This window comes from Crassostrea angulata, chromosome 6, assembly GCF_025612915.1.
Source record: "Crassostrea angulata isolate pt1a10 chromosome 6, ASM2561291v2, whole genome shotgun sequence".
In the NCBI taxonomy this organism is placed as follows: Eukaryota; Metazoa; Mollusca; class Bivalvia; order Ostreida; family Ostreidae; genus Magallana; species Magallana angulata.
Genome location: NC_069116.1, coordinates 38,561,064 through 38,582,928, shown reverse-complemented (window position 1 = coordinate 38,582,928; position 21,865 = coordinate 38,561,064). Strand labels below are relative to the sequence as shown.

Below are 21,865 nucleotides of genomic sequence, written 5' to 3'. Positions count from 1 at the left end.
TGAGCATTGGGGTTGACCGTGCCCTGAGCGATCATCACGACCCCCCCTTCCCCCGACCCCCCTCTAGACCCGCGCATTGAACAGGTATAAAAGAAAACCATGCGCGGATCTAGAGGAGGGGGGGGGTCAGGGGCTGTTCATTCAAATTTCTTTTAATTAATAGACATGATAAGTCATAAACTATACATTTGTAAGGTCCGAGTGAGTTTACGTATATGAAAGTTATCTATGACTCTGATGCCGGGGTGAAAGTATTCAAGGTCTTCATTTCACATTGCACTTTTCTATTTGATTAAAAAAAGGGTGGTGTTATCGGTTTCCTAAACAATCGATTGACTTATTTGCATTGCAAATAAATTGGGGGGGGGGGGGGGGGGGGCGTTTCGGAAATATTTTTTCCATCCGTTAAAATTTTCTATATACTTTATCGTGAAGTATTTCCGTTTACTTTATGGCGGCAGTTTTCAACAAGCAAATTGAAATTCAATGTACCAAACATTGATTCACAAATACAGTTCAGAGTAAGTAAAATTATTTCTATATTTCTGGGGTTGTTACGAATCTGAATAGAACTTCAGGGGCGTCTGAACGCGCTGAAGTATTTCATTATTGGGGAGGCGTTTCAGTGCCAGACCAGATGATCTGACAGATCCAGAAGTTATCAAGAAGATTACCCCTTAGACCGAATTCCTGCATAATCCTGTTATTTATTTCGCGAAGTAAATTAGTTTGTCGTTGTTGACGTTAACGTCAAATCTATCTGCATACCAGTGTACTCTGTTTCCTCTTTCACTCCTTCTCTGTCTATAATATCCACTCGACCCAATATGACTTTAATTCCACACATTTCGACTCCTGTCATTTTCTTTCCATACAACTAGTACCCAATTATGCCGTAATAGCAATTAAACTTTTAGCCATTTATTCTGTAAACAGGAGTATATAGGCCTAGATAGTTTCATAAATATTGCTTTTCATTTGAAAGCGAAGTGAGTAACAGGAGTAAATAACGATGCAAACCCTTGGGACTTATTTGCTTCGTGAAGCTACTAACAGGAGTATATATATACAGAGGCAAAGCAAATAACAGGAGTATATATATATATACCGTGACATTTCATTCTAAATAGCTCTCCAAGAGGAAGATTTCTCTGGGAAAAGGGTTTCTTTGGGTGAGAGGTATTTAAAAAAATGGGGCTTGGTATTTTTTGGGGGAAGGGAACATTATAAAACAGTTTCATAAATATAGCTTTTCATTTAAAAGCGAAGCGAATAACAGGAGTAAATATATACAGCGACATTTCATTCTAAGCAATTTTTAGAATATGCTACTGCTTTCAGGTATGATGAGACATGGCGCCAGGAGAAACCAGCACGTCAACAAATAGATGTATGACTACACCTCAGACGTTTAAATCCAGACTTTCACATAGATTTACTCCCAAGAGATTTACTCCATATGGTAGAACACCGCAAAGTAGAAGGATATCCACAGCTGTGCCAACCACAAGAGGTACAGGCTTAGAATATGGGCGTATTATAGCCACGTTTCTTAAAGACAGAGATAGAACCAAGATCATGAAGATAGTTGAAAAACTAGAGACACCCCTATCATTAGGCTTCCCATGAAAGTTATACTGGTAATGGTGACCAACTGTAATCTCTCCAACTCTATGACTTATGATATCTTGGAAACTAAGAATGATCTCAAGTGAAACACAATTTATTCTTTAATACCAGACATTATTATTCTATAGTATATAGCAACATATTGTACTACGGTGGAAGGAAAAAAATCAACAAAATCTCAGCCTCTAACATGAAGTAGTAATAGCAATACTTTCAGATTTTTTGAAACTTTATATAAACACAAATAAACAAAACTGAAAATAGTTTTTGCATTTTATAACATTCAGTATGATAAATATTGCATGCCAGTGAGGGTAACATTTGAAATACCGTAGTCATTCCTCAAAAAATGATTGTTAACCTCTTGATTGAATTAACAATGGTTTTCTATAGTCTGTCCCAAGTTTTGCTTCCATCAATTTTTGATGATTTTTAATAAAAGTACACATACCTGGGAAAGAAATACAATTGAAATCAATGAAAGGGAATATATCCAAAATATCTTCATTGAACATTTATCCCTTTTCACTCATAAAATTTCACAGGAACGAAAACAATTTTCTAACGGATATTTATAATGGGAAATGTTTACATCTTTTCTCCATTCGGAATACACTCGGAATACATCGCGCAATTTTTAACATTATCATCCGGGCTTAATAATGGCTGATGCAATGCAAAATCTCCGTAGACTTTCAATTTTGGGATGTGTATTGAAACCTGAAGCCGTAGAGGGGGCGTTTCAAAACAGATAATCTGGACATTTTTCATATTAGTGGATGAACGTAGTTTGAGCACAATGGTATTTACTATTGTTGAAATATCAAGCAAAAAGTGGTGGAAGCAAAAACTCGGGACAGAGTATAGAGGTGATGATTTCCAATATCACATTTGATATCATGCTATATTTATACTAGTACATGTATTAAACATGCTGCTATACTGGTGCATGTAATAAAAAATGTGGAACTTGTGGCTCGGTATTTACAGGAATTTGGCCTGTAAATGCTTGTTTAAATCCCACAGTGAGCTCTTGATGTAAAATGATTTGCTTTTTGACAAAGCACTTTGTCCAAATTGTTGAAGTTCATCAAGATAAAAATAGTAACTGCAATGGACTGGTGTCCCATTCAGGGAGAGTTACGGTAATGACTTGTCTGTTCATTTGAATCCCAAAAAATGGGTACAAGTTCCGGCGCCTTTGAGTCATCATGACCATAATAAAACCCCATTCAATGGTCTATTTTTATCTAAGTTTTCTTATGGTTTGACTGAAAAGTTTAGTGCTTTATTGTTGATTTCAGGTAGAAGGAAAAACGTTCACACAAGAACAAAATCTCGCACTGACAGCAGTTCTGAAGCTGAAGACTTGAAAGGTTTGAAATTGTAAAAATTAAAATTAAATGAATGGCTATTTTTGATTTTATAAATCTGCTCTTTTGTAAATATGTCTGTCTCTAGAAATTTTGTAGTGTATTTCATTTACGGGTTCTGAAGTTATGTCCCTGAGCTTTTTTCTCACTGTAAACTTTTACCTCTCTTTGATATCAGGATTTACCAATGTAACATGGAAGGTGTTTAAGTTGTCTCCTCTCTACAAGTTTAGCAGTGCCCCAAAGGATCTGAAACGTTATGGCCAACTTTTATCCTCATGTGTGGAGGCGGTAAGAACAAATATCTTTAAAAACTACTAAACTGCCATCAAAGTATTATCATATCTTTTGGTACTTAAACTTACCCTATTTTTTAATTCAAAGGTGTGATTTTTTGGGCTAGAGTTTTTAAACCGTCTCTTCTTTGTATGAGACTGTGTAATAGTCTCAAAAGCTTTGTCAGATACATGTAGCACAATTGGCAGCAGTTTCTGTAAACCAACTTTTATTCACCATAACATTATCTTGCAATTAACTTCCAATAAACTGGTTCTCGACGACTTTATTTTTGCAACCAAACCTTGTGGTGTTATAACAACCATACGACAAGGACTGGTTTGTACATGTACCGAGAAATATTCATGACAACGAGGCTCTTGCTAACCTTGCAAACATTTCCTGCACGCGAACTTGGTTTACAGTATAGGGGAGGACTTGTTTTATCTTCCTAATCCATATCAGTGAATTTGTGTAAAGATTAGTTCAATTGAACTTACATCTTCTGCACTGAGTGATTGAAATTTTGCTTAGAATCAATGAAAATTTCTGCCAAAAATTTTGAAGTAAATGGCAAATACACATTTCCTTCCAGATTTTAGATGATGAACATGAATGTGATTGTTTTGTTGAATTCATTGAAATTTGTAACACATGTGTACCGGTATTTCTATTTCAGGAGTACTGTACAGTTCCTGTATGAAGAACCTCTTTGAATTATAATATTGCTGTACATTTCTTTTTTGATATTGAAGGCTAACCAGAAAGGACTGTTTGTAGAGAACAATGTGTCTAGAAAAGCACTGTTCTGTGTTCAAGAGGGATTGAAAAAGACTGCTGGTAAGAAATATATCAGTACACGTAAAATCTCAAATGTTGACCAACATAGCTATTATAAAAGTAAGCTTGTTTGGATGAAATGCTATAACAGTTATGTTTTAACATGTTTTATTTCTACCGGTAATTACTGTATTTGGTGTATGTTTGAACACAGGACAAGCATATTTTCTGTTAGCACTAGGTAAGGTACACAGGTTAAACCCTGTAACTTTGACACAAGGTGCAATAACAAAAAAACATGGGAAATATGTAATAATTGATACTCCTTTTCTAATTCAAAATTGTGATCAATTTTAGATGACCCTGATGCTATACAAATATTGGTCAAAGGAAAAAAAGGTTTAGGTAGGTATCTATAGTGCGTAATATTGTAAGTTGTAATTAAATTACAAAAGTTGTTACATTTTCATGTGATTTCTTGATTTTTGGAAGATAGCAATTCTGCAGATCCATTAGTTTTTAGCTCACCTGAGCTGAAAGCTCAAGTGAGCTATTCTGATCACATTTTGTCTGTCGTCCGTCTGTCCGTCCGTCTGTCCGTAAACTTTTCACATTTTCAACATCTTCTCAAGAACTACAAGGCCAATTTCAACCAAACTTGGCACAAATCATCCTTAGGCAAAGGGGATTCAAAGTTGTGAAAATTAAGGGCCACACCCGTTTTCAAGGGGAGATAATTAGAAATTAATGAAAAATTTTGAGAAATTTTCAAAAATCTTCTTCTCAAGAACCAGAAAGCCAGGAAAGCTGAAACTTATGTGGAAGCATCCTCAGGTAGTGTAGATTCAATGTTGTGAAATTCATGACCCCTGGGGGTAGGGTGGGGCCACAATGGGGGGTCGAAGTTTTACATAGGAATATATAGAGTACATCTTAAAAAATCTTCTTCTCAGAAACTATAGAAACTAAACAGCCAGGAAAGCTGAAAATTGTGTGGAAGCATCCTCAGGTAGTGTAGATTCAAAGTTGTGAAAATCATGACCCCCCGGGGTAGGGTGGGGCCACAATGGGGGGTCGAAGTTTTACATATGAATATATAGAGTAAATCTTTAAAAATCTTCTTCTCAGAAACTAAACAGCCAGGAAAGCTGAAACTTGTGTGGAAGTATCCTCAGGTAGTGTAGAATCAAAGTTGTGAAAATCATGACCCCCGGGGGTAGGGTGGGGCCAAAATGGGGGGTCGAAGTTTTACATAGGAATATATAGAGTACATCTTTAAAAATCTTTTTCTTAGAAACTAATCAGCCAGGAAAGCTGAAACTCGTGTGGAAGCATCCTCAGGTAGTGTAGATTCAAAGTTGTGAAAATTATGATCCCCGGGGGTAGGGTGAGGCCACATTGGGGGGGGGGGGGGTGTTAAAATTTTACATAGGAATTTATAGAGTAAATCTTAAAAAATTTTCTTCTCAGAAACTAATCAGCCAGGAAAGCTGAAACTCGTGTGGAAGCATCCTCAGGTAGTGTAGATTCAAAGTTGTGAAAATTATGATCCCCGGGGGTAGGGTGAGGCACAATGGGGGAGTCGAAGTTTTGCATAGGAATATATAGAGTAAATATTTAAAAATCTTCTTCTCAGAAACTAATCAGCCAGGAAAGCTGAAACTTGTTGGAAGTATCCTCAGGTAGTGTAGATTCAAAGTTGTGAAAATCATGACCCCTGGGGGTAGGGCGAGGCCACATGGGGGGGGGGGTGTTAAAGTTTTACATAGGAATATATATAGAGTAAATTTTTAAAAATCTTCTTCTCAGAAACTAATCAGCAAGATGATTCTTTATAATTGTTAAGACTTTGGCTCCAGGACAATTCTTCGGCCTCACAAGAAGGTTCAGAGTTTGATGTAGCTAAATATCCCATATATAAACAATTGTAAAAGATCTTATTGAGAACTGCAATACTCAACATGTGATATGACTAAACAATTGAAGCAGGCAGCTATTTTTTCATTAGAATCTTTTTGTATTACTGTTTTGAGTTATTGCCCTTGATTTATTGATTCTTGATTATTTTAATTAATGCATCCACTGTTAACCAATTATTGTGATGATTATTTTTATACAATAATAAATATTCAATGTATATAAGTTGTTCTGCATAAGTAGTTTTGTGTTAGGCCGGATTAGTTTGTGTATTTTTGATTTCCAATTTTTTAGATACTATGAATTATTTTAGGCTGGCACATATATAGGGACAGTGTCTATTGCATTGTGATGAGCGACTGTTTGGGATTAAACTTGAACAGGTATGGAGAGATTGAGGGTGTGGACATCCCTGCTCTATCTAATCTTCGTTATTTGTAACCTACGATACAGAGTGTGCGGTCATTCCTGCCCTGTATCGCATTAATAGAAGTGTGCGGTCATACCTGCTTGTATTGGTGGTGGTTGCGGCGGAGCACTAGTGTATGGTCATCCCTGCTGGTGTTCTGGCCTTTCAAGCGCAAGTGTGCGGCACTCCCTGCGTTAGGTTGAGCTGTTGGCGCAAGTGTGCGGTCATCCCTGCTTGCGTTATCTCTGCTTGCCTTAACATTGGTACCTGTTGAGTTGCGTAGGTGTGCGGTCATCCCTGCCTGCGTAACGTTGAGTCCCTATATATGTGCAGGAGCGGTGATTAAAGTCTGCTCTTGTAAATGTTGGCAGCAATCAGGGCTATCCGAGTTCCAAGGGGGAAAAATGGATTTTATTTATACAGGATCTACATGTATTATTGTACATTGTCCAGATTGTTTGTATTATGACTCCATTAAGCTGACTTTATCATACCTATTGTTCTTCAGGTGAGCGATGTGGCCCATGGGCCTCTTGTCTTGATTAGTTACCAGGTAATCTCTTATGGTAACTACAGGTATTAAGGCTTTGAAATTTTTTCTTGACATTTGTAATTTGAATTACATGAGTTGTATTAATTTACTGTGATTGGGGGAATTCAGTATTCTTAGGAGGAACTTCTAAGAATAGCCCCGTAGAAGTCACTGAACATTCAATTGCGCTCGTTGTTGTTCCAGGAACCGTGGACACTGTCATTCTGACGGCCACGCTGTGCGGAGTGGAGATGGAGGGGGACCTGCTGATCCCCGATGTGAAGGGCCACTTTACCTACTACCCCGTCCTCCTTGTGAAGTCAACCGTAGCAATGACAGATGTCCTCATTACCTGGCTAATGGTATAGTCTGAAAATTTATTTATTCATTCACAAACATACAATTAGATCCTCATCACATGGCTACAGTTACAGTATGGTCCAATTCTTACACTCACAGACAAACAGACAAAGGAATCTTTGGCTGCAGGTACAATCTTGTCCAAGTCATTCATCCATTTCTTCATTTCTTCATCCTCAAATGAAATTAGATTATCTAGATTATAGATATAGATTATCTATAAATTAAGCATTTCATTTGTTTGTATATCCTGCATATTTTAATAAGAAGAACATGTTAATGTTTTATATTACCTGGTACTTCATACTTTTACTGTGGAGTGAAGCACTTAAATTATGCTTAAATATACAGTACATGTAAATATGATTACTGTTTGTATGTTTCAACTTTTTTTATTTCATTTATAAAAAGAAAATATTAGAAATAGCTTATCTAAGTTACTAGGATAAACTTTGCTTTAATCTCTCTGTTGCAGAGGCATTTTGACTGTAAGATATCCCCACTGGTTTTTCCGCCTGTATATATGGCCTGGATGATTGCAATGTGGAGTGGTGCTTTAGCAAATACAAGTAAATATAACTTTTATTTCATCTCTCCCTAACAATATTTTAAGTTTGAACAAGTTGAAGATCATTTTCCTGGGTTGACATCCTGAAAGATCTATATTTTATTTGTTTGCAATGCATGTACAACAACAATGATTGTTTTGCCTCGGACTAGAATGCCTCTACACCATTGGATGAATCGCGTCACGTGATTGCCTTATGAATTTCTTTACACGGCAAGCGTCAAAATGTATACGGCAACATGGCGGACGAAACGTTATTTGAGCTGATTTTTTACACAAACGTTCAACCATACCTTTAATTTTTTTAAGCCCCAAAATATTAAGAGCAAGCACGTAGCATCAGGTAGTTGGGGCCCGGGGGGGGGGTCGCCCCCCCCCCCCCCCCCCACTTTTTCTCGCAGCAACTAATTTTTCAAAATATACATATAAAAAATTGAATTATCATGGAGTGGGCCCCCCCCCCCACTTTTTTTGGAGGATGTAAAAAATTGATATGAAAATAAGGAAATTGGGATTGAAATTGAAGTTATATACAACACCGACACCCCCCCCCCCTCAACCCCCCCCTTGTGACCCCCCTTTGCCTGTGACGTAATAAAATGATCCTATATATACAATGGCATCCAGGTTTGCACAGACGACTGACGAGAAAGGTACAAAATTAGAGAATAAGCCAATGAATTTAATTGTTATATATTATCTTTTGTTGTTTTCATATCAAACTTTAGGTCCTCGACAAAACAAAACACTTATTAGGTTTGTTACTGACTGTTTACAGAAATTTGTGGCTCCGCCTCGCCTTCTATGGACTTTACCGACCCCACAAATTTCTGTAAACAGTCAGTAACAAACCTAATAAGTAATATTACTGGCTCTTCCAGATCGCAAGAACAAGCCTGTGGAATTGGTGTACCAGGTTCCCAGTGAATGCGAGGGAATCAAAAAGATCACATACACGATAGAGGCAGCAGATTGTCTCCGAGTTTGGAATAGGTACGGTCATGTCAAAATCTGAACTTTTCTTCCTGAGGGAGACCAATTTTACCCTGATGTTTAGTAAGAGAACTAGAATCAATGTGTATTTAACACATTTGGTTGTAGAGAATATCCAATGTAAATGTTTTTTTTTTCTGCTGGTGCAAATTTTTATTTTTTTGATTCTTAAACTGGCTCCTTGGTTATTTGATGTTTCATTCTGTTTAGTTTGAATAGATATTATATGTACAAGAACAATATAATTCATATTTTTGTACTTCAGTAATTTGCATAAGCGGTGATACCATAAATTTCAGCAGCAAATTGACCTTTGCATAAAAAAACAATATTATATGTTAGGTTGTAGAATTTTTTTTTTCTCTATAAATGCAACAAACTATTTATAATTTAGTTTAATTACCCATTGAATTTGCATGATCTTTAAATACTTGTAATCATTATTGTATATATTTACTTTTTTAAAAAGATTATATAAACATTATTTCAGCATTCATGACAGCAAATCGGACATGTTCACCGAGGAAGAAATGACAACCTTCATATCTAGTCTAGAGGATCACTTTTATTCCCTTTTTAGAGTCAAACTAAATGTAAGTTTCCATAGATAACTTCACCTTACATAACAAATGAATTTGCAGTAACAATTGTTCCCTTAACTGAACTGATAGGATCCCAATTGCCTCTGAGTAGTAAATACCCCCCATGGTTCTAAAGATCCTATAGTTAGTTTGCTTAAGACAATTTTTTGGGAGGAGTTATTTCTGTTTGCTGTTTTCTTGGAGGTGGAATAAGTTCTTCTAATAAGCAATTAAGAATAAAATAAGGTTTTAACAATTCTACACTTGTCAGAATCAAAGTACTGAAGTACTGACGGGAGTTGATTTCATCGATTATTATTTATCTTAAAATCAACGATATGTTATTTTCCTTGGCAAGTTGTTTATAATCTCTATTTGAATTACACACATTTTTATTATATGGATTTTTCGGACTTTTCCGACAAGAATTTCGAGAAAACCTCTTATGAATCATGTTGTGTAATATTTAAAAATAGAATTTCATCAAACTATGTATCGGTATTCGAAATATTTCAAAAAGTGAATGGATCCAACCAATAATGAACTCTAGTCTTGTTCAACCAGATGCTCAGCTGTCTTTTTCAAGTTAGAGATACCAGGTCACGTGAAGCTCGTGCGACCTCTAGATATAGACTGGATCTCTGCTTGTCAGAGATGTACGGAGACAACCGATGGTTGAACGAGACTATATTGAACTCTGGCGTAGGAATACATACGACTGCAAAAAACTTCTAAATTGTTCATAGTATTTAAAATCTGACTATTTCTTAGGTATTTATAAATAAGTTTCCTTTAAAAAAAAATGCTTCAGCGTACATTACATCGAGTTTATCGATTATTTTCAAGAACTAACTCTTGTCAGCGGTGATGATTTGTGCTTAGGTCCAAACACTGTTTCAGTTTTGGTTTGCCAGAGTAACTGCATAGGAGAGTTGATTAAAATCAACTCCCAAAAATAGTGTTATCTGCACTGCAATCTCCAGTATAAAGAGTTTTAATTGCAAGTTAACTTTTATTGAAATTTCAAAGTTTTCAATTATTTTTATGAAAATAAGACATATTCAAAGTCTAGACATGATGAACTCCAATGTGTCTGCAGATAGGAAAAAAAATCTTCCAAAATTGTCTCCCTTTAAAACTATCTATAGCTTGACATCAGAAAACCGTCTCTCTCTCTCTGAAACGATATATTACAATGATTTGTGAAGAACTTTTGATTTATTTTAGGCTATGCAGCTCTCCTGTGTTGGAACATCGTTATGCTACATTGGTAGAGATGGCATTTTAAAGGTATAAATTTTATGTATTTTTTTTCTCTTTTGTTTTTGTTTCATATTTTCTTTCTGCATTATAATTAGAGGCTTCTTTCAAAAAAAAAAAACCCCAAACAATTATGGTAAATAAAGATGCATACTTGTAAAGAATACAAGTAGTTAAAGGGACTTAGACATGATTTGAGATCATTTTCATGTATAAAATGGTTTACTGGTGCGTTTTAAATGATTGACTAAAATATTGAATGTTAAAGTCAAGTTACAAGCGAGATACAGAGGTAAGAATTGATTGTTATGTAAACAAAGCTCGAGTCTTATAGTTGTTTACCAAAAATGTAATGTAGAGAATTATAATTTTTTAGACAAAATGACATGTAAAAAACAATTTAAACTAATTCAATATCATCATAAATACTATTATCAACTAAAGAAAGATACATTTGATTGAAACTTACACCAATACAACACAAATGTCAAAAATGACAATATTCGAGCTTTGTTTACAAAACAAAGAATTATAAACTCTGTATCTTGCTTCATTATAAATATTGGAAATAGAAAAATAAAATTTGAAAATTTTCAGTGAAATTGTGTCTAAGTCCCTTTAAAATCAATTACTGGATTGAAAAGAAATCCTCCTCTTATATACAGGAATTTTGTTTCCATGAATATTGACAAAAATTTATCAGATTTTAATATTGGCCAATTTTTACATGAATTTGGCAACTTTAGTTTATTCTGCTTTATTTCAGAACACCTTTGCACATTTTCTATATCTTTACAGTATGAAATCTTTGTGGATTATTTATTTTCATTTGGCAATCCATGTATTTATTTAAAATGGGGTTTGTCAATTTCTTCATTCTTGAAAAAGAATAAACTAGTACACTGTAGTTAAATTGGGTTCAGATGTGTAGAAAAAATAGTGTCAAAAGTTAAGCAAAAATTGATAACTTGGACATATGGTATTATTGCATAATGCGCATATCTGTATAATGTATATGTACATGTAGTTCAATTTGAAAATTTAATGTCTGGAGCAACCCTATTCCCAAACAGATGGATCCCAGTATTGTATTTAGAGTACCACTAAATATTTTAATGAGCAAGAAATTATTCCTTCTCATTCAAGCAGAGCCAAGTGAGAGAAAGAATGTGTGTTTATGGTTTGTGACAATGCATTCAATCAGATACAAAGCTTACAATGATTTTGTATCAATATAAGCAACCAAGGAAATTATAAGTTTCTCAATATTTATTTTTCAGATATATTCGGCAGAACATGTCAGTTGTATTCTGCGACATTTAACAGAACTCTCTATGGAACATTTCTCTCTGGTGTGACAATGGTCAAAAGCAGTGGTCAACTGTTCTTTTTCCAGGGGAAAAAAACAACTCTAGGATCATTTTACAGTTTTATCAATGCATGTTCACCAATGATATTTTGTGGGAATTTCGGTTATTTTTTGTTTTTTGTTAAATTTGCATATTTATCAGGCACTTGTCAACTTTAATATTTCTTGGCACAAACATTATTATTGGAACTGTATAATGGAACAATAATCGGCAAACACCCAACTCATTAGATCAGATGTATTGTGTTTTTATAATAGCATATGAACAGTAAAGATATGTTGCATTAAATTTTAAATTCACAAAAACTAATAGATACAGGTGCATACAGGTGCATTAATACAAGGTACATGTAACATATATTTGTTAGCAAAGGACTATATATGATATGGGCCTAAAATGGCCTCCTAAAATGAACATCATCATATTACTGTAATTCTTTGTTTTCTTTATACAGATATATACCGGTATGTGATGTTTTTACATTATGATCATTTTGATTCAAGTGCCCACAATTTAAAAATATGATATCATAAAGACAACCTTTTCCCGCCATTTTTGCAATTTTAGCATAAAACGGCTTGTTTTCAAGCAGTTTTTCTTTCAGAGAACATAGAGCGCATGCTTGAACAAACAAAATATTTTAATCAGAGATGTAACTAGTCAAGACTAATAACCGACACAAAAATTTTCCTTGTTCAAGCATGCGCTCTATACTTCCCATTCATTAAAAGATGGAAAAATGTCAATTTTTGACTATATTTTGATTGAATTATAGAAATAGCGTCACTTCTGACGTCATATACTGCAAGTGAGTGCAAATAAATCAAACAAATAGGTGGAAAATATATTTTATTACAACTCTTCTTAAAATTAACATACCATTTTAGAGTTCCCGAAACACTTAAAAAATGGCAAATTATGGGGGCCAAATTCAACTCATATATAGTTCTTTGTTTTTTTCTATACTTTTGTGGATTAACTATTAAAAAACTTTTTTAGTATTTGAAACTTCTTAAAATTATTCCCACGAAAATATTTATTTCAAAGGTTGCAGTTTGATTATGAATATGTTTTTGGCATTTGAATTAAATCTAGATAAACTTTGTCTTTACGTATAAATCGATCTATATTGTATATAATTTTGCCTGATAGTATGAGATTTAAGTCTTAATAAATGATTTGTGCACACACACACACCCCTTTGAAAAATAAGGTATAAATTAATAGAATGAAGGCTTTTTTTTGCCAAATGTATAGCTTTTACGGTAGATAAATGTATATCATTTTTAATGAAAGGAATATTCTAATGTATATTGTTGTAAGTATATGTGTATTATTGAAAATTGAAATGGGGAAACCTTACTCACAGGTGCCTGTAACCTTACTTCACCAGTGGTAACCAAATATATCCTATTTTAAATGTTCAATCGGTTAATTTTGGTTCAGAAGTAGTGTGTGGGGGGGGGGGGGGGGGGGGTTACCTTTAAAAAAAATACTTTTCTCTTTGCTTTTAAAGCTACAAGTACATGTTATCCATAATATTAATATTTATGTATTTTGTTTGTAGGTGTGTATATATACATTCATCATTTTATGTAAGACAATTGCATTGTTGAGATCTGGTTGTAATTTTCAGTACTTTTTATAATTGAATAATGCAGTTGAATATGTTTAATTTTCATTTTAACAGGAATTTAATTCTGAAAAATTGTTATTTGAATTGTTTTACAGGTTTTAACAAATGATAACATCTGCAGATTTGTTGTTGTTTTAATCTGTTGTTATTACCGGTCTTACTGGAACTCTTACAGTATTGTATTTAAATTGCTTGTATAAAATTAATAAACAATGTATTGAATGAATGTGTCTCCTTTGATTTCTAATTCTAATAATGATTACAGTAAACTGGATGACTCAATTTCTGGACAGTTTTTGGGGTTTTTTTTATGCATAGCCAATGTCAAACCTTAAGTCTTAGGGGTTGTGTATGACATGCGAAATTCACAAAATTGGCTAATCATAGTCTCACAGTTGAAAAACTATGTTTAAGGGTTGTAAACTATATAATAGTTAACAACGATAATCTATATTTTACATTATGTAAACCACAGTTAACGAGATCATCTATGTTTCAGAAGTGTAAAACTATAATTAACACGGAAAACAACCATTTGCGTTTGCAATTATACTCCAATCTTACCCCAAAATCTTGCCCAATTTTTTTTCTTCAAATCATGAAATTTCTAATCCGTTTTTTTTATTATGGGGAGGGGGGGGGGGGGGGGGCTACGGTCCCGACGCCTAAAGGCCAGTATTATATATATGTGTGACCAAAGACATAAATAACATTTATGTCTGTGGTACGTATGACAATTTATTTTAGCTTTTTTTTAATTCAGTATTCTATTTTTCTTGATTATTTATTTTTTTAAATTTTAATTTGAGGCACTGTCAGCTAGCAGAAAAAAAAGCGCCATGTCAGATACTCCTTCTCCTATAGAGAGTTATGAGTACTCTTGTAGGCCTACGACCCCTCTTCATATAATGTTGTTTATTCATGAGTAAAAAGAAATAGCCGCTTCCTGATTGGTTAATTTTTGTTAATATTCATGAGATGATCAGCAAAGCGTAAAGACACGCGGTAGGAAAAGTACTGTGACAGACCCTGTTGTTGGTACTAAAGGACGCGAAGTCTGTGTATTATATGATTCAAAGTTGGAATGGACATAACCTGTCTCTTATTTTAGGTAAGTAACTTTGGTAACGAGGATAAGAAAGGAAGATATAAAAATGTCTGATGGAAGGGAGGAGTACGGGCCGGGGCTAATGAATTGCTTCAGTGTTTGCATGCATTGACATTCACTCATAGACAACATATGACCACTAAAGTCCAACTCTCTGTCACCTAAATAAGGAAGGTTTCAAGGCGACATACACCCATACACGTCCTTCAAAGACATGTAATTTAATAAGGCCTTTGTAAAATAACAAATCAACCGGCTTTCATAAATTAGTGGTCTGTAACCATGGATGTGGCAATGCCCATCACGATGCTATAAACCATAATGTCTATAAATATGAAAACAATGTGTGCTGGAAATTGATGGTACTGTAGCGTATGCCAGTCCCACCGTGGGATATTCATTTGTTCATTGCATGGTCAAGTCCTTGGTCATATTCCGTGCTTATCCTTGGACGTTATCTATAATATGTGGTCAAACTCATGACGGTGTTGTGTCTAGACATATTGGTATGGCCAAAGTATGCAAAGTTTTTGAGATGTTGGCACAGCCTGTGTTTAATGGGTTTGGGGGATGGCAAATTTTATGCTTCAACTCCTCTTGTTTTTAACAGGTACATAGTGATGGAAATATAAACACCAGTCCTTGGTATCAGGAAAGAAAATGCTGTGTCGACTAATAACCCGAACCTCCCAGATACAGCGATGCATACACCCAAGATCTGTGTGTTCCGCTGTGACAGGAAAAAACAACTCCAGAAAAACAAGTAAGCTTTAACTACAGGCCCTTTTCTTATATTCTGTTTTCAAATAATCATCACTTTTTTGGAATTTTAAATTGTTAGGATTCCAGACTTGACAAGAGAATATATGAATGTCAGTCTAAATACATTATTATAAATATCAGTTACCTCACTGTGGTAAGGGTACTAGCATGATATTCCAGAGGCCCTGGGTTTGACTTGGGTTTTCAACCTTTAGAAGTCATGCTTCACAGCTTTTCCAGAACTACCAGCAGTAGTCTAGAGTAGATAAAGTTTATTGTTTATGTATATCAGTACGTTAGATAAAAAAAAATTAGCTAAGTCATCATATATGATATTTAAGTCTGACATCTTCATGATTATTTCTCGCAGTCCTTGATTTTTTTAGGTTACTGAAGATTTCTATTGATCAATAAACTAGTTAGGACTGGATTGTGTAGATTTCAACCCTGTCAGTATCTATATAGTTATAAATCGTAGTCTTCAGTAGGAATTTCTTTATTGACAAATCCATCTCTAATTACCAGTATTTGCACTTTCGTAATTTTGCATTTTTATTGGAACAATTCGTTGTTACTTGGGTACATTTGATAGTACCGGTACATGTGCATAAGTTTTTGAAAAAATAAACATTGATTCATTTTTGGAAACTGACCTACAAATTTATTTTGACAGGGAGACACTCGAAGTCTTTGGAATCCAGTAGAAGTGTGTCATGGTCTGCTCCCAGCCTAAGGCCTGAGAATGTGACCGTCAACAATGTCACTCTCCGCACAGACAAAACCAAGAAAGCATCTCTCGTCATATTTGACAAGGATGGAACCCTCATCTGTTTTCATGCCATGTGGACACCCTGGGCCAAAAAAATTGTGGCCAAGTATGTACTTATTTATTTCACTGCCATTTTACAGCGATCTTAGTCTTGAAAATTCAGATGTCACTTTCAGTATCAACTATACACCAATAAAAACTTAGAGGTTATTAATCAAAACAAGCACTGTATGTAAGAAACAGGATAGAAGATTTGAAAAAAAAGAACAATGAAAATTATACATTGTTTCTCAAATTTTTGCTTTAGAATTGAAGAAGCAACAGGGCGAGTAGGAATTCAGGACAAGATATATGATGTCTTGGGCTTTTGTACCAAAAAACAAAAGGTGATGCCAGGGCTACTGGCTGAGGCCACATCAGGTGAAATTAAGGTAAACCATATTTTTCTCACAAAAGTTTTTTCTTTGAATCTGTTGGAGGTTATTTGAAGCAAAATATACAGGTGTCATTAATTGATCTTCATGGGCAATTAGGCATCAATTTTTGTAGGTTTACTGAAAGTCAGTCTTTCAAGGATACTTCAATTTGTGGCCAATGATCTTATCAATACAATATATTGTTAGATACTGCACTCCAATGAACATTTAATCCAGTAGAGCAAGTCAACAATGAAATCTGTGAAAATTGTTATTCAATGAATATTGAGAAAATTACAGTAATTTACTACACAGTAGCGCTTTGTCATTTTATTTTGAAATGTAAAACAGCCACCAATATATATTCTGTCAGCGTTTTTACTTCAAACTATCATTTACTCATTTACTTGATTTACTGAAACAAAAATCTTTGAAAAAAGTCATAAAATAACCATCTAGTGTTTCACTACAATTTCAGGATGAAATGACAAAGATGTTAGTTGCTGAAGGAATGGAAGAGTCTGAAGTTCGGCAAATTTTGGATTCAGTGTGGATGGAGGGAAATGCCAGAAATCCAGAGGAAATGAAGAAGCTAGGAGATCTAGAGACCCTCTTCAAGATCTTAAAGATGAACAATGTGAAAATCGCTCTCATCACATCTGACAATCGTAAAGGCACCGATGCCTTGCTGGAGGAACTAGGTCTTACAAAGTATTTTGAGCATGTGATTTGTGGAGACGATCCAGACACAGAACCTAAGCCAGCTCCATATAATGCTTTGAAAATCTGTGAAAAACTTGGGATCGATCCATCAGACGCTGTGATGGTGGGAGATACCAAGACAGACATGCTGCTCGGAAAGTCAGCCAAGTTAGGTTGGAGTGTGGGGGTTCTGAGCGGGGTCGGACAGACTGGGGATTTGTTGCCCCACGCTGACCATGTGGTCAATGATATCGAGGACATTCTGCCTCTTATTTTACCTTATGAGGAATGGAAGAGCTGCTATGCATATTCTCCATATGAGAGGTTTCTTGTGGAGCCAAATGAGAACGAAAAGATGAAGGCCAGCAGTAAGAAATCAATGGCAGATTTAGTCGTGTTTGATCTCCATGGAACTCTGATCTGTTTACATAGACGATATCCAAAGTTTGTGGAGTTTTTCTGCTCAAGGTGAATATAACTGCCATTTGAAATGATTTTATTGTGATTGATTGATTTGTGCCAAAATTTTATTTTAACATTTTTCGTTGTACTAGATAATAATTGTTACAGAATATTTCGTTTCGATTAAAATTTACTATTATATTTTTAGATTGAAGCAAATGACTGGTTTGGATCTGTCAGAAAAAGTCAACAGACTGTTGGGATTGAATAAAGATGCAACTCGAGTGATGCATGGTATCCTATCGGAGGGCACATCATCCGAGGCCAAAGGAGTTTTAGTGGAAGCCTTGAGACGAGAAGGAATATTCTACCAAGAAGCCATCATGATTGTCAATCAAATATGGAAGGAAGCCGACTTTATTTTAAAATCTCAGCCCTCCCCAATTTGTCCGAATATTGAGGAGATGTTTCAAAAGCTTAAGAATAATGGGATCAAAATTGCCATCAATACTGGAGAGCCAAGAGAATTTGTTATTTCTGATCTGATACGTTTGGGATTGTCGCAATACGTGGACATGTTGATATGTGGGGATGATCCCATCTCCCAGCCTCGTCCCTCTGGACACAACACCCTGCTGATCTGTGACGAGCTGAAAGTGAGTCCATCAAGGACTGTAGTAGTGGGCGACTCCATAGGAGACCTTCAAATGGGTCAGTCCGCTTTTGTTCAGAAAAAAATTGGAGTTTTATCAGGTGTGAGCTCTGAAGAACAGTTAAAAAATTATGCGGACCATATCATTCCTAGCATATCAAATATTTGTGATCTTATCCTCGAAAAAGGAAAAACAACTGACTCTAAACCACAATCTCAAAAAGAAGGTATGAAAATGTTTGCAAGAGGCTTTTCTTCTTTATCTCAAGGTTCATTTATGCACCAACCTAGTAGGAGCTTTAGCACATCCAGTCATCGCTTAGTACATGTAGCCTCTAACAAGACTAAATATGATTATATCATTGTTGGGGCAGGCTCTGCAGGCTGCACATTAGCAAACCGCCTTAGTGCTGATCCAGCGAAAAGCGTCTTGCTTCTAGAAGCAGGTCCGAGAGATTTGTGGCACTGGGACTCCTGGAAGATTTACATGCCGGCTGCCTTGATGTATAATCTGTGTGATGACAAGTACAACTGGTACTACCATACAGAACCAGAGAAAGGCATGAACAACAGAGTCATGTATTGGCCCAGGGGACGGGTCTGGGGAGGTTCCTCGGCCCTCAATGCCATGGTGTACATCAGAGGTCATGCCTTAGACTATGATAGATGGGAGAAGGAAGGTGCCAAGGGCTGGTCCTATGCAGATTGCTTGCCATATTTCCGCAAAGCCCAGTGTCATGAGCTAGGAGCTAACGATTACAGAGGTGGTGATGGCCCACTCCAGGTGTCCAGAGGAAAGACCAACAATCCACTGTTCCATGCCTTTATTGAAGCAGGAGTGCAGGCAGGGTATCCCTTTACAGATGACATGAATGGCTACCAACAAGAGGGCTTTGGATGGATGGACATGACCATTGGAAAAGGCAAGAGATGCAGTGCTGCAGCAGCTTACTTACACCCTATTGTTAATCAAAGAGCTAATCTAACAACTGAGGATAGGTCTTTATCAAGGCGCATTCTATTTGATGGCAAGAGGGCAGTGGGTATCGAGTATGAAAGATTTTCTGATATCAAAACAGAATATGCAGAAGAAATTATACTTTGTGGTGGTGCTATCAATTCCCCACAGCTTCTGATGCTCTCTGGAATTGGGAATGCAGATGATCTTCGTAAACTTGATATTCCTATTGTCCAGCATTTGCCAGGAGTTGGTGAAAACCTACAGGATCATCTTGAGGTGTATGTTCAACAAGAATGTAAAAAGCCCATAACACTGTACAAAGCTCAATGGAAATTTCCTCATGTGATGATCAAAATAGGTCTGCAGTGGTTTATTAATCAGACAGGGGATGGAGCAACAGCTCATCTGGAAGCAGGAGGATTTATCCGGAGTGAACCTGGAGTAGAACACCCCAACATCCAGTACCATTTCCTTCCCTCAACAGTCAATGATCATGGACGAAAAGCAGGAGACAGACATGCTTTCCAGGCTCATGTTGGTCCTATGCGCCCCACCAGCAGGGGATTTCTCAAGCTGAAGTCTCCAGATCCCAAGGAGCATCCTCGCATTGTTGCTAATTATCTCTCAACCGAACAGGACATACGGGAGATGAGAGACAGCATCAAACTAACCAGAGAAATCTTCCAGCAGAAGGCATTTGATTCGTACAGAGGTCCTGAGTTAGCCCCAGGGGTTCATGTCCAAAGTGACAAAGACATTGATAATTACAATAGAAACATGGCTGACAGTGCCTATCATCCATCTTGCACCTGTAAGATGGGACCAGATTCAGATAAGATGGCAGTAGTTGATCCCAGTACAAGAGTGTATGGCATTGAAGGGCTTAGAGTTGTCGATGCCTCCATTATGCCAAGTGTTGTTAGTGGAAACCTGAATGGCCCAACAATTATGGTTGCTGAAAAAGCAGCAGATATTATCTTAGGAAATCCTCCCCTCCCCAGATCCAAAGCTCCTGTCTATAAACCCATCACTCTTAAAACACAGAGATGAGTTATTTTCAGTTATTGCTTGAACATCTATGTTGGTGCAAAGCATAATCAACATTTTTCTGTTTGATATATTGCATGTATAGTTTATGCAATATGCATTCATTTTCACTCAGCTTGATTAAGTTTTTGCTTATATTAACTTAATGCTTGCAGAGATATATTTTTTACATTCAATTTTTTTTTTGGGTAGACATGCACATTGCTCTTATTAACTTAAATGCTTGCAGATATATATTTTTTACCTCCATTTCTTGAGGGTAGACATACACAATGTAATGCATCAATCTCTTTATGTTTCAGATTGAGAAACTGGTATCTAAAACTTGAAAATTATAAAGGTGCCAATATGCCAGGTACTAGCAATTCACTGCATAATTTTGAGTTTACAAGGATTATTAAAGCATGATTTTGAATTTTAAAAACTTTCATTGTTTTGATTTTTTTTTTTTATTCTTTATCATTTATTGACCAATGTAGTGGGTAAAAACATGGTGTATTAGTTGTATTGAGATGGTTGGTGGAGCATGTAGTGTTTTTTTTCCCCTCTCTTTATATCAAAATTTATTTTTACGTTCATAGCAGAATATTTTTTTTTTATTTATTGACTGATGTAATAGATAAAAACATGGCCTACATGTATGAGTTGTAATGAGACAGTTTGTAGAGCATATAGTGTTGGGTTTTTTTTTCTCACTTTTATGTCAAAATTTATTTTTATGTTCATAACTAAAATTTTGTTCATTTAAAATAGTACTAGAATTTTATTTATTGCACATCAAATAACAATTGTATGAAGATTTTTTTCATTATGAATGTTTCAAGAATTTTATTTATTGCGCATGTTAAATTTCAATTGCATGTGCCTATATAGATATAACCTACAATGGATTTCCCTAATTTAAACATTTTATATAATTTCTTTCATTTGAAAGAATATTTTGATGGGAATCAAAGTTGGTTGAAATGAAATAAATTAACAACGTAAACCATCATAATTAATACCATGTATTAGTGATGAATGAGTATATAGAAATACTTAGTTTGTACGTGCTTAATCATGAGTGCTTGATAAATGTTATTTACTCAAGTGGACTTATGATAATTTTTTTTCTTTAAAGTTTCAAGTGATATTTTTGTGGTTGACCAATTGTTGTTATATTTATGTTTAAATACCAGTATAAAGCAATTAAAATTTACAAAATGTATGTATGCAGTCTTTCTTGTGAATCATTCTTGCAATCAAAACTACAACATATACTTTATCAGGGTTGCGTTCAAGATCGTAGCTGCTACGTAGTTGAACAGTAAGCTAGCCTAGCCGCTAGGTAGATATTCGTAGCCTGAATATTTTATGCTACGT

At 35.4% G+C, this 21,865-nt stretch overlaps 2 protein-coding genes across 2 annotated transcripts; both read left to right on the top strand.

Annotated features, from left to right (window-relative positions):
- Window positions 1–436: 436 nt before the first annotated feature.
- On the top strand, window positions 437–13,931 carry LOC128190347 (centromere protein L-like). The gene is made up of 12 exons (XM_052862367.1): window positions 437–521; window positions 1,342–1,513; window positions 2,934–3,005; window positions 3,181–3,293; window positions 4,034–4,118; window positions 4,416–4,463; window positions 7,121–7,278; window positions 7,752–7,845; window positions 8,726–8,837; window positions 9,328–9,430; window positions 10,646–10,708; window positions 11,959–13,931. The coding sequence occupies exons 2-12, from the start codon at window positions 1,354–1,356 to the stop codon at window positions 12,034–12,036; spliced, it is 1,086 nt and encodes a 361-aa protein (XP_052718327.1). The 5' UTR covers window positions 437–521; window positions 1,342–1,353; the 3' UTR covers window positions 12,037–13,931.
- Window positions 13,932–14,667: 736 nt separating this feature from the next.
- Window positions 14,668–21,710, top strand: LOC128189160 (uncharacterized). The gene is made up of 6 exons (XM_052860653.1): window positions 14,668–14,795; window positions 15,403–15,555; window positions 16,228–16,429; window positions 16,631–16,754; window positions 17,218–17,909; window positions 18,052–21,710. Exons 2-6 carry the CDS (start codon window positions 15,453–15,455, stop codon window positions 20,504–20,506), a joined length of 3,576 nt encoding a protein of 1,191 aa, XP_052716613.1. The 5' UTR covers window positions 14,668–14,795; window positions 15,403–15,452; the 3' UTR covers window positions 20,507–21,710.
- Window positions 21,711–21,865: the final 155 nt, after the last annotated feature.